Source organism: Notolabrus celidotus, chromosome 23, assembly GCF_009762535.1.
Source record: "Notolabrus celidotus isolate fNotCel1 chromosome 23, fNotCel1.pri, whole genome shotgun sequence".
Taxonomy (NCBI): domain Eukaryota; kingdom Metazoa; phylum Chordata; class Actinopteri; order Labriformes; family Labridae; genus Notolabrus; species Notolabrus celidotus.
This window is the reverse complement of record NC_048294.1, coordinates 12,382,125-12,396,076: the sequence shown is the minus strand read 5'-3', so window position 1 is coordinate 12,396,076 and position 13,952 is coordinate 12,382,125. Positions and strand designations below refer to the sequence as shown.

The window sequence follows — 13,952 nt, the reverse complement described above, 5'->3', positions numbered from 1 at the left end:
GCTGCTAACATGTTAACTCTTACGTTGTGTTTTAATGTAGAGCGGAGAAACTGAGCCTTTGGACTTGGGCGCCCCCATATCTAGCTTGGACGGACTGCGAGTTGTGTTGGAGCGAGCAGACCCAGCTTCAAGCAAAGGTTTGATTCTCTTATGCTAAAAAAATTAAGACAGTGAACTGAATTTTTAAATCCCATGAGGTGTTTTACCCAGAGAAACATGCAACTAACTACGTCTCTATACTCAATCTGTTTCTTTATTTCTCAAAATAGACAAATCAAAGTCTTCCTCCTTAAAGGGCCACCCTCCCACCAGGAGTTTCTCTGCTACAGTAAGTATCTACACCACCTTCAACCTCTACAAAATGTTGCATCAAATCCAAGTCCAGATTTTGATCCTTTCTTGCTCCTGTGCTGCTTCTGCAACATTCAGAATATTTCTCTGCCCCACACAAATCTTTCTTAACAATTATTTTGGTGTATTTTTTATTTTTTTTTGCCCTAACACTGCCTGTGGCTGACTCACTCGCTCATATTTCTCAACGCTTGAGTTATCGCTCCGCATGTAGGCTGATCGCACCCCGTCTTGATGCTAGCAAGGTCAGCCGAGACACAGATGGAGCCGGCTGATCTTTACGTGAGGGTCTCAGTAAATCTGGACACTCTGCGCAGTAGGGTGCTTGGCAGCGCATGCTTAGCTTCCCCCCCTCCCTCCCTCCCTCCCTCCCTCCCTTCCATCTCCACCTCCCCATCCCTCCATCCCCTAACAGAGTGCATTGTTATTGTTGCATCTGCAGGGAGATGAGAGGTCAACACCAAAGGACTTTTCTGTGAGAGCAAGTGGACCAGACTCAGGACTCCCAGGGGAAAAGAGAAAACAGAAAAAGATTAATATAGATGAAGCTGAAGGTAAAACCCCCTTTTCTTTCTTTCTTTCTTCTTCTTGTATCAACTTGGTGGTTTTCTTAGCTTTGCTTTGCCGCAGGACTAACTGCTTAAATATTTGGTAGCACTGAGAGGTGATTTGTTTTGTGTGTCAGGTGTGAGGCTGCTTTGCTGCATGTTAAAACCACACTAATCCTTTTTTTTCTGCAAGGCCTGTTAGGAAAGTTAAATTCAGGGAACTGTTTTCACGTGTTTTACAGAATTCTTTGAGCTGCTGAGCCGCGCACAGAGCACCCGAGCCAACGACCAACGTGGACTCCTGAACAAAGACGACCTGGTTCTTCCTGACTTTCTACGCCTGACTCCGCCCGAGCTGGCCTGCTCCACTCCCGACTCCCTGAAACAGGCCCGGGAGAACGGCATCTCCTCAAGGGGGGCTCTGTCTTCCAGTCTTCGTTCTGAGAGCCTGGACTCTTCCCTCAGCTCCAGCGCCAATGGACACTCCGTAGCCAGGCGCTGCCTCTTACCCCCTCCTCGCCACCCAACTTTCGGCACCCACCTGTCCCCCATCTCCCGGCCATTGGACACCCGACCAAGCCTCCGCACTGTAGAGGAAGACTCACACACCGACCTGACTCTGGTGGGGGAGGGCGACATAAACAGCCCTAACAGCACGCTGCTGCCGCCATGCCCGTCCCCGAGGCCATCCTTTGAGGGTAGCCTGCCTGAAGCCAACTTCACCCCGCCGCCATCCTGCTCCGAGTCTAAAGACGGGGCAGCAGAGGGAAAGTCCAGCTCAGGTATTTCTTCAGTGTAACAACCAGTGCACTGTGTTTGCGTGTGTGTCGTTTGTGGGTGTGTGTGCTCTCTCTCCCTAAATGTGGTCCAAACCAGACCACAACTTCATAGAAACACTCCCTCTACACTGACTCTGATGCACTTTAAAGACAAATTGACCATATTTACAGGGCAGCCATTTTCCTCTTATACCATGCTCAGGGTGGGGAGCTCAATTGTATGATGTTGTACTGTTGTTTTGCAGATTTTAAGATGTGAAGACATCGAAGTTCTGATGCATCCTTACAATGTCCCTGCTTCTTATGTGATCAAAAGACGATCAAATCAACACATTTTATACTCGCTATTATTATCGTTAGCTAGGAAATGACTGATGGCTCAATAAACATTAAAAGGAAATCAAAGACAATGAAGATTGAAAAGGTTAGAAGGATGAAAATAACATAAAATAACACAGAAGCTCCTATCAGACATCTGCTATCATTAGCAATCAACTGCTACGGTACTGTTAGTTTGGAAATGGCGGAAGGCATTTATACTGTTTATCAGAAGATATTAAATACCTGGCAAATTAGTTAATAAGTTAGAAAAGGTTCACTTTGATAACATACTAAAAGAACGGCATCAATTACAGGCTAACAGAAGCTTTATTTCTGAAGTGGTTGGATGCTAACATACAGTCAGAGGTAGCTAACAGCTAAACCAACATGTTGATTTAACTTTAAAATATCGGAATAAAAAAACAATGACAATTTGAGGTTTGACGTAATATATTTATTAACACATTAGCTAATATTATAAGACTGCTAATGGTGGCATTCTACTAAGTTAGCACTAACATTACATTAAGCTTGGGAAGGGCTAAAAGCTAAAATGAGATACATCTCTAAAGCTAGAGAATCTGATATTAGCTTCCCATTTCCCTTCTTCTGGACTAGTTAGACTTAAAGAAACAACCAAGAGTTGAACATCTGTGGGGTTGTAAGATTTGTGTAGCCTTTTAGTTGCTTTAAAAGAATGCCTAATTTTAGCTTTGTACCACTTCAGAGGTAATTCCACCGTTAGTTGGGAAAGGACTGAAAGCTAGAAATCAATGCAATAGAAAAATTACAACAGTAAGCTTACTAGAACATGAGCTAAGGAATGGTTCATGCTGAAGTTCTAGTTTGATACTGTTTTACTATACGGCGTCGAACAAGTAGGCGTTTTTCTTTACCCCAGAACTAGGGACTTTACCCCTGAACTACCTGCGTTTCGACCGGAGGAACCAGGGTCTAAATTTAGTTCAGGGGTAGATAATCTCCCCCCTGAAAAGCCCCTGCTTTGGGAGTAGTACTTTCAAAGGTCCTGGGACTTTCGGTTGAACCTAACGGTGTTTGTTGAGTTAACACAGTTGTTGAAACACAGAGGAAGTATGGGAATGCATACTAGTTTAGTTTTTTATTAAGATTTCAAAATATTATTTAATATCATTTTTTTTCTCCATACATCACTGGCCTGATTTGCACAATCTACCCGGGAGTTCAGCCCACGGTCAACACGCAGACAACAATGGGGGCACAGGAACCTTTTAGTTCAGGGTAAAGTAGTTCTGGGGGGCTAAAAGACCCTGGAACTCTTGGTCGAAATGCACCTACAGTCAACAATTCACAGCAAAAACGTAACATATCTCTGGAGTCACTGCTTCTTGATAGGACAACACTCAGACAATGCAATCAAACAAGTTTGCAGGGTTTAAATAAAATATTTGATTACACAGTAGAAAGTTATTAACATTGAAGACCTTCAGAGCTAACAGTACTGCTAGCTACAAAAGGGCTACAAGCTCAAATGTGATTATTTAAAAAGCTGTAAAGTCTTAGCTAACTGTTACATAAAGCTAAGAAATGGTTGAATGCAAAAATGACATGTTAACATTGTTTTGTACATGAAAACAGAACAGAAATGTTAGCTAGTACCAGAAGAGACTGAATGCTAACAGCAGGGTCTATAATTTGTTGTTTCATGCTGAAATAGAGCCACACTTCCCCCTGATTTTCACTGAACATAAATCTTTCAGGAACACAGTGAAGTGATATTTCCACCAGCACTTGAACCTCCCTTCCTTTCTTTATTCAGATCATGAGTGTGGTATCAGGAAAAAAAAAATGGCGGCCTTGTGAATGTGGTAAATTGATAATTGACTCTTTCTCAGTTTGCCGATCATTGAAACAGACATGTTTAATCAAACTTGGCAAAGCATGTGTGTGATTAATCTTAAGTACACGTGTAAATAGTGATGTGTATATTTTTGTTCAGTGAGTTATGTTTACTTCGATGTCTCTTCCCACGCCACAAATTGCTGGGCTTTCCATACGACTGGGACTTAATTACTCCAGTTAAATAAACTGTTTATTTTGAGGTTTCGGGTGCAAGAGATGTAAGTTCTAGCGGTTCATGAACACTTGGAACATTTGCATACAGATTGACGACTGTAGCGAGTGAATGTTGTACTGGAGATTCAGAACATTTGACGGTGATGAGATTAGCAGTTGTTTCCAGGCATTCTGGGTTCATTATGTACTCTTTGAAAACACCACAGCAAACCAGACCCCCTGAAATTGTTTTACAGTGTTGAGACCTTTAAATGCTGAACACTCAAACCAAAACAAATGCTGTATTCATCTCCCCATCATACCTCCTCTAGTTAAGAGCAATTCAACAATGTCAGTGTCAAAAAGCTCTTCTTCTTTTTTCTTACGCAACTCTCTGAGTCACAGAACGGTGTCAGCTGCTTCTGTGGCAATTTGAGCAATCGTGAAAAATAATTAGTCATGGGAGGACAAGTGGTCCTCGAGCGCTGGTGACATTGTTGAATTGCCTGTCATTCTTTATCAGGGTCATTCACTCCCTCTCGAGATGCCTGTTGTAGATAACCACTGCCAATAAACTCTGTACCTGTGATTTAGTCGATCTAATAAATGTTAGAATTTGAAATCACTCTCGTCTGTCTTTTTACACGTTTGTGAGCTCCTCCATTCTTCACCCCTTCGCCTCCTCCGCATGCCTCCCTCGCCCTCCCTCCATCCGCTCTGTCTTGTTTTGTCTCGTAGCTTCTTCTTCTCATCCGCTCCCACTCGTTTTTTGGTGTACTTTTCCTGCGAGCGCTGATTTCAGGGTCTTGCTGTGTGTTCTGCTGTGTTTGTTGTTGTGCAGTCTCGTTAAGCAATGCTCGGGTGTACCTGCTGCTTGGTTTTTTATTTGATGGGGGGGGTCACTGCTGTGTTGTGTGTGGCTTTAGCGTGGCGTCGAGTCTGTTTGTTGTCAAACTTTTCAGAGCTTGCGATCGTGTGGCTTATCGTGTGTATAGCACGGTTATGCAGATTGTTTTCACTTCCTGTTTCCTGTCGTCGCTCGTCCTTTTCCTTTGCTTTTTGCCGTGTATGTTTCTGAGATTGAAAATGAAGTGGTGAATTGATTTGTAATGGTGGCGGTTTTTCTTTGAGTAGATCCATCCTGATATCCAATTAGAGACACATTTGGCTGAAAAAGAAATCCCAGGAAGCCTTTGAAACTCCACAGAAAGAGAAGAGAATCACGACCCAGCCGATGAGATTCTCTCCCTTCAAAGCGCTCTCCGGAAGAAGCACACCTTGCACCAACAGCTTTAAACGTAAGGTGATATGTACACAAGATGATGAGGAGGAATCCAAGCTTTTCAGCTCCTTTGCAGACTCGCTCCTCTTTTTTTTTTCTTCCTGGTTGCTAAGTGCATCTTCCTTCCACCGGGCGCCATGGTAACCTTATCCACGAGTTGACTGAGCTACAGATAGAATCTGTCACTACTGGTTTTCATCTATCTGCCCGCCTCTTCCACTGTTTCTCTCCCACTCCCTGAAATAGACACATATAGGAAACACACACTTTCAGCACTCCCTGAATCTACGAGGGATTTAAAGATAATACACAAACAACGATGCAGGAAAATGTCCACTTTTTCAGGAAGTTTGTACCTCAAAGTTTGCACTGCAAAAACTCAAAATCTTACCAAGTGAAATTGTCTCATTTTTAGTCAAAATGTCTTATCCCACTTGATTTAAGATAAATTTACTTAACAAGTAACATTTGAGCATGATAGAGGGACTTGTTTTAAGACATCTTAAATATCTTGTTAAGTCAAACTATCTTGAAATATTTCAGACAGTTTTCAAGCTGAGATCTTATTTGTAGAAGACAGATAATCTTGATTTAAGTAAATGCATTTTATTGGAGAATCTATCAGAAAACAGCTCCATTGATTAAAAAAAAGAAAGAAAGAAAAGTTGTTTTTTTGAGTGTGGGTTACAGTTTTCAGACACTTCTAAATCAGATAAAAATAAACATCCTCAAACTACATGCACACAATGAAACACCTACTTTTGAGCATAGCTGGCTTATCCTAAAAAAGAACATGACTGAATATTAGTATATCCAGCTCACTATGAGAAGACATTATATCTCAAAATACTCAAATTAAACTTTGTCATCTTATTTCAAGTACAAGATGGTCTTAAACCTAAAGAAGTGCTGCTATAATACAACTCAAATTAAGGTGAATATATCTCAAATGAAAAAATTGACATGAAATGTATTTGTGCAAAATTATTTTTTTAGTGAAAAAATATTAATTGTTAGCATTCCTGGCTTATTCTGGGACACTAAGCTTTAAAATACTGGTAAAATATTGCTTAAAATAAGTTTTCCCTGCTAATTTTAAATCACAGTTTCCTAAAAAATTATGTCTTATTTTAAGAAATCTTACCAAGCAAATTTTCACTTGTTCTATTGGCAGATTTTTTTTGCTTATTTCAAGGTAAAAGTACCTTGACACACGTTTTTTTTCTTGTTTTTGGAGGGGCATTTTTTCCAGTGTGGAAAGACATATCACTCACATGCATGATATGTCCTGGAGACACACAGCCAAAGAGGAAGTCTGAGCACATCAGTTCAAAGAAGTTTGCAACAGTTCAGCAGCAGTTCTCCTCTTCTTCTGTCAGTCAGCCTGCTTGCAGTCCTCTCCTCTGTGGTTGGTGTGTCACCGTCGGAATGACGCCCTCTGCTGTTTCAGGGGAACAGATTGAAGTGCAAGATGCATTACTGACTCACAGCCAGAGAGGAAAAACAACTCGTTCAGCAAGGATTAAAGATTTGGGGGCCTTTGAAAATTCTACAACATAGTGATTAATTGATTTGTAAGAAAATATAACATAAAATATTAATGTCATTTGTAACACTGAACTTCCTGCGTGGAACAAAATACATGATTTATTGATGGTTCATATGTTTCCAGTTTGGAATCAATCAAGTACCTTCCCTCCTTCTTCTTCATTTCTCTCTGTCTTTCTCATTTTCACATTTCCTTTATTTTTTTGTCTCCTCTTTCCATTCACTCTCTGTCTTCCCTCCCTCTCTTCTCTCTTCATTATTTCTTTCTTTCTCTTTCTGTTTGTATCTTTTTAATACTCCTTTTTTTCCCTCTTGTCTTTCTCTCCTTCATCCTTTTTTCTTTTTCTCCCTAATTCTTTCCTTTCCTCTTCCGGTCCCTCTCTCCTTCATTCCGTCTTTCTCACTTTCTTCCTGCCCTTCTCTCCTTTATTCGGTCTTTCTTTCTGTCTTCCCTTCTCATCTCCATTCCATTTACTGTCATTTTTCTTTTTTCTATTCATCTTCTTTCTTTCAATATATATTTCTTTCTTTCTTTTCACATAGTTTTCTCTTTCTTCCCTCCCTCCATCTCTTCTCTTTAATTTCTTTATTTCTTTCTCTTTCTGTTTGTATCTTTTAATCCTCCCCTTTCCTTTTTTCATGTTTCTCTCTCCTTCATCCTTTTTATCCTCAACTCCTTCCTTTCCTCTTAACTTCTTTCTCCCTTTCTCTCTCCCTTTCTTCCTTTCTCTCTCCCTTTCTTTCCATCTTTCATGCTTTCAGTCCTTCTATCCTTCACTCAGTATTTCTTTGATTCTGTTTCTATTTAATTTATTTCATTTCACTTGTCTATCTTTTTTTTCCTTAATCTTTTTTCATCTTGTCCTTCATTTTTTTCTTTCGTACTGATCTATCTATCTTATACCTTAGCTCAGAGGCAGGGCCTAAATACTCACATTATTTCTGTCCAAACAGGTAGTTTGCTGTTTATCTTGGTAGTTATATCAACAATAACAATAATAATAATAACAACAACAACAACAATACATTTTATTTATAGGTGCCTTTCAAAGCACTCAAGGTCACATTATAAGGCAGAGTTTAAAAAAGAACAACAATATAAAATGAGATCAGTTATGTTCTTCTAAAGTGTAAAATTGTTTAGTAAAATAAAAAGAAAAACAAAAAGCTGCTGCTCTCTTTGTTCCCACTGTTGCTCCTTATTAGGATGTAATCACTTCTCACTGCCTGGCAGGTGGTGCAGTCTTTGGGCTGAGTGAACAGGGATCAGGGTATCCACTAGGGGGCGACATAACACAGTGTAACTACATTCATATGACTGATATGAACTCTGAATTGATCTTAAACTCAGGAATAAAAACATGCACTTTTATGAATACGGCTGAAAAAAGGGGCAAAAAATGTCAGATGTACTTTAAGTTCATGTTGAGATTGTGTTTCCTTTCCTCTCTGCAGTCACAGTCAGATGCCTGTAACTCAGGCTTTAATTCAGAGGAAAGTTTTGGTCCATAAGGAGAAGATGAAAGGAATCCTTGGAGTAAATTGCACATCTATCCGATGGCGAGGTTATCTCTAAAAGGTGCTCTGTCATGACTCCCTTTCAGCAGAACACCAGAGGGAACATATGGCTCTGCTTGCCGTCAGGCTCATTTTCACTCTGCCTCCTCCTCCTGTCTCTTGTGTCAGCTCTCAAAGCTGGCAGCCGCTGACCCTGGGCCAGCCTTATCATCCATGTGACCGTCTGAGGACAGCTGAATGTTGGCAGTCGGCCTTTGAGAGGACTGTAAGCTGGGTCTCTTCCAGTCTGGCTGATCTGTGCCAGCTCCTGATGGCTGCCATGCTGAGTGGCAAGAGTCGCTGCAGGGGGCATGATCACCTTAAACAGCAAGACGTCTTCTGTCACGTCAGAGTGGACTCAGCAGCTTGAACAGTCGGAATGATGACCTGAAGGAAAACAAAATACATCTGGTGGGCTTTTCCCTCCTTGCAAAAACACATGAGTAATTCAACTGTGTACATTTAAACAATTTCAACATGTTTGTGAGTAATTAATTGTGTAAATGCTTGGGGTTTGTTGTTAATTGGTAACAAAACCGTGTCATCAGAGGCTCATTGGTCACAGTATGACTATCTCCTCTAAGTATATTCAACATCTTGGATTGCCCTCTTACAAATTCACAGCTAACCAAATTTTGGAGGCTGTTTTCTGCCTGTTTGCTTGAACAAAAAAAGCCCCTAGGATGCCTGTCTAACTCGAAGCAGTACTAAGTGTTTATAACACAGTGGCTTCCAGGCTGTTTGGTTTTCCATTTGAGCTGAATCCGTTAATCTAGTGACAGAAAATGAAATGTGAAATCTCAATATATTACTCTACGGTTTATAAAGACGAGTCAAGCAGAGATGTTGCTCAGGGTTCTGGGAACTTAAAGTTTTGATGTTTAGCTTTAACAAAGATAGTTTGAGTGAGCTAAATTTTGTAAGTATGTCACTTCCCCCATAACACTCTGCCTCACTTAGGGACCAGGATGAGTCCATGGTGAGTAAAGTGCTTTGTCATTGCTAACAATTAGGGTTGCAAAGGGGTGGAATATTTTCAGTAAATTTCCATGTGAACTTGAGCTGGGGAATTTTGGAAATATTCCAAATTGGAAATTATGGGAATTAATGGGAACTAACTGTGAATTGAGGGTAATTTAATGGAAAGGTATCATATCCAAGCATAAATATTTGTTTTGTTATAAGCAGATATCCATCCAAAATAATACAATTAAAACAGATTTATTTGTAAGTAGAACTTTATCAAGTGTTAAATATTTAATTGAACAATCAATTATTTCATTGAAGAACAAAAACATTAATGTTGAGTTAAATATTACTCATCCCCCCCCCGACTGAACCCATTAAAAATTAACAAAAATGCAATCCCAACAAAGTCCCATTCAAAATGTTAAATGAAAAGAGACCCTCTCACTCCAACAAAGTCCCATTCAACATGCAAATAAAAAAGCATCTTCCCGCAAGCTTCTCAAGCCTCTGCAGGATTCTAGAAATCATGTATGCATGTGATGGAGGAATGCACAGTGCATGTAGGGGGTGTGGTCTCAATAGCCCTGCAGTAAGCAGTGTACTATGTGCATGTGATTGAGGAATAGCATAGATATTCAACTGTACTTACATGAAATCTGGTTGTTTTAGTCAGGATTATGCTAAATATATTTTCCCCACCTATATTTAAGTTCCCTATTAAGAGCCAACCTTCAATTTAGTAAATTCCTGGTTTATTCTTAAAAAATCCTGTTAATTCCCATGGAAAGTTTCCAACTTTGAAAATTCCAAGAATTTTGCAACCCTACTAACAATCTCAAAATACTGTTTCTGCCATTATGCCCAACTAACTCAATTTTAGCATTGATGCACAGTAAGTGTACAGTAGAATGTACAGCTAAACAGATCATCAAATTATTCTGTGTTGTAATAAAACATCAGTATTGGACATATTACAGTCCTGTGACAGCCAGAGACACTAGTTCATCAATATTAGCATTTTATTTATTGATTGGTTGGAATGTGCTGATTATTTCAACAAGTATAACAAAAATTGCATCTCAAAGTAAAATGCCTTCCCTACTCTAACTCATACAATCTACTTTTTTTCCCACATGTTTTGACATTTCTACATTACATGATTGATTAAGGAAGTCATTAGCAGGTGAATCAATCACTGAAATACGCTGCTATCCTTATGTTTACCTTTGAGCAGAGCAGAGTTCAATTTTGACCTTTTTCTGTTAAATTCATACCTTCACATGTTTTTTCAAAGACATTTTCACGCTGACTTCCAGCTTGTTACTGAACAAAATGTCTGGTGGGGTATAGTAGTGACATGAGAATAAGGGAAACCACACACATTCAACTCTTGCCTTCCCTGTCTGTATTGTGTGATATTACAAGTGTATAAAAATACTTACTCTGACACATTTAAGTAGCACATTCAGGCTGTTATTGAAACCGCCTGCTATACTAGCAGTACGTACTGATTTGGCCAAAAGTCAGTATTTAGTATGCAGTATGTGAACAAGAGCAAAATGTGCAGTTTGCCAAAACTCCCCAGGTGTCATACTGTTTTGGGAAAATGTCTAACTATGGATCAGTCTCCCTCGCGTACTGTTTCCCACAATGCACAGCAGTAACGTTTCACTTCTTCCTTTTCCCTTATATGATGGGGGTCACTCTGTGCTTAGGTGCTGTGAAAATTATTCAATTCCATATAAACCAACTCTTAACTTTTTAAATCATAAGTGATGCTAAAGAAGAAGTTTCTCTATCAGCTTGGCCGTTGTTTACTTCCGCTTTCCAAAAACAGCAAATCGAACAGAACACTCATACTACATACTACCCTCAGAAACAGTATGCATTATGCATTACCTACTGCATACTACATTCGTAGGCAGAATGTAGTAGGCGGTTTTGAAAACAGCCTCAGTTTCAGTACAGCAATAATGTCTTTTTCACTACATTATTGCCTTTATGTAAGGTCAAAATAATTATAATCTTACATTACAAGCACAGAAGTGTCCCCGTGACCATGGCTGAGTTTAGAACAGTTAAAGACGGCAGCGCAGCTACGGGGTCTCCTAGAGCTAGCATGCATGGCATCTGAATTAGCTAAAACCGTCTAAAACTCTTTCTGTCCGTCACAAGCACAACCGTATATTCCCTTCAGACAGCATTGTAATGAAAAAAAGAAAACTATTACTTACGTGTCCTTAAAGTTACAATGTGTTGTGTTTGGTATATTACCTTAAATAGGGGTAATAGCAGTGATAACCAAATGAGGGACAGCACACACCTGTAGCTGTTGCGTCATCAGAGCGTGAGCCACCTACTGGATCCCCAAGGTGTTACCAACCGATCACTGACACATCAAACAACGTGTACACGGATCAAAGCCTGTATAAATAATGGATGTAGTATCTGTGACGTCACCCATCTGTTTCTGAAGCGCTGTTTTGAGGCCAATCGTTGGCGGCAGCCATATTGCTGCTGTCGAGTGATTGTGACGTAAAGAGGCGGGCTTTGAGCCTCCTAGACAACAGCTACAGTGTTCCCGCCTGTCAATCAAGTTAGCTGTGCCTCTCATTTCACAACGTGGTAATCTTAGTATCTTTGAAATTACCACGTTGTGAAAAAATTCACCAGTGTGTGCCGATCAAGAAATGAGCTATCCAGACTACACTCGTTTTTGTACCAGGCTGTAAACGTGTTTATTTCTACTGTAAAGATCGTCTTTTTTGAATTAGTGTGTATGTGGTTTCTGGTACTTCCGGAGCCAGCCTCAAGCGGATCCTCGATGAACTGTAGTTTTTAGCACTTCCGCAGTGGACTCATACTTTTAGACCGGAGGTTGCCGCATGACACAGATCTAAATAACGATCTGTGTGTTCCTTTCTTTTCTATTACTGATTGATGTAACCTTGGTGAAGAAGGCCAGCTCAGTCCTGGACCCTGTGGAGGTGGTGGCTGACAGGAGAATTATGGCCAAGCTGTCGTCTCTGATGGACAATTCTTGCACTGTACACCTTGTTTGCTGCTGTAACTCTGTGAATTTTCCTGTTGTGGGATGAATAAAGGAGTATCTTATCTTATATTATCTTATCTTATCTTAATAAATGCTATATAGTGTATAATGAAAAAAGCATTGAAATGCTGCAATAAGGGAGAATGAAATGAAATAGATTAGGTATGTCTGACAGCTTGTAACAGCTGAGAGCTGTGTAGAAGATGAACGCCATTCATTCATTCATTCATTCATTCATTCATTCATTCATTTGCGTCATGCAGCAGCTCTTCATGCCATTGTCATTACATCACATCCTGGCCAAATCCCTATGACAAAGATTTTGTTGCTAAAGCACTAACATTAAATTCAATCTAAGTGTCAAGCCTTTGTTGCGAAACACAGTATGGTACCACGTTTTTCAACTTGTGACAAGATCTTAACAGTTGTTGAAAAGTCCTTGAATTCATTTTGTGATTACCTGTGTGGTTCAAGTTGTCCTGTAGTGGATAATCTGTGTCTGAGAGGTCAGCTGTGGGGGCTCACAGGCTGTGTTTACGTCTGAGCTGAACAGCAGTGAATCACAGTCAGCAGAGTTAGGAGTGTGTATGTGTGTGTGTGTGTGTGTGTGTGTGTGTGTGTGTGTGTGTGTGTGTGTGTGTGTGCTGGAGTGCTGTGTTTGAGTCACTCTGGCCCCTGTGTTTAGAGTCCGTGGGCTGTGGGGTTCACAGGCAAAAGTTTATCACTCATGCCAGCAACCCAGAGACTTCATCTTTCACCCCTTTAAACAGAGAAAATGCCAGAGTTCATATGGCCAACACCAACCCCTTTAAAGTTTCATAATAATGTTTGTCGACTTGTCCTCTGATGCAGGAACACAGCTCTGAAATGTTCCTAAATTGTGTTCTTTCCTCTTCCTCGTGAATTGGCGAGCAATTTCACCAAGTTATATCATCATGTGCATCATGGCAACAGCTGTCCACATTACACAGCTATACAATTGTCGGATTATACCAACATATTAAGCTAATGTGTTCATTTGAGTTAAAATGCATGATCAGCCACATAATGGGCTACAAATGTCTCACGTCTTAGATTGTCTGACATCTAATATAGCTGTGCCGAGCATCTGGCTGTCAGGCAATTTAATGTGAAGTCATTGCTCAGTTTCTTGCAAGTCAAAACGAGGAAAAGAAGCACAGAGAGGAGGCAGAGGACAACTGAGATGTTTGAAACCAGTGTGTCTATTCATTTATAAAAAAGCTGAACATTTTGATGACTGAAATGTTTAAAATGGTTGTTTACTGTTTGTAATCTGCCTTTTTTAAAGGGCTCAGTTATCACATTTTTACATTTTAGCATGCCTGGCTGAAGACTCGATTCTGATGGGTTCATTAATTCCTGATAATGAACACCTACTAAGTAATAATGATGAAATGAATACTGTTCTAATATGCTGGCTAGGTAGTAACTGCGTTATAGTTTGTGAAACACTTTGGATTTTGATGGAAATGAAAGCATAAATGATCTTA

At 40.1% G+C, this 13,952-nt stretch overlaps 1 protein-coding gene across 5 annotated transcripts in view; it reads left to right on the top strand.

Annotated features, from left to right (window-relative positions):
• Positions 1–13,952, top strand: part of LOC117807289 (regulator of G-protein signaling 12-like) — a 55,142-nt gene that overhangs the window by 38,919 nt on the left and 2,271 nt on the right. For 3 of the 5 annotated variants that reach the window (XM_034676514.1, XM_034676516.1, XM_034676515.1), the window contains 4 exons: positions 41–137; positions 270–328; positions 794–905; positions 1,142–1,681. In XM_034676514.1, the coding sequence (XP_034532405.1) occupies positions 41–137; positions 270–328; positions 794–905; positions 1,142–1,681 (808 nt within the window). Of the gene's footprint in view, positions 1–40; positions 138–269; positions 329–793; positions 906–1,141; positions 1,682–5,167; positions 5,332–8,318; positions 8,443–8,549; positions 8,832–13,952 lie in introns of all 5 variants that reach the window. The other 2 variants (XR_004629942.1, XR_004629941.1) reach the window with 2 other exon arrangements.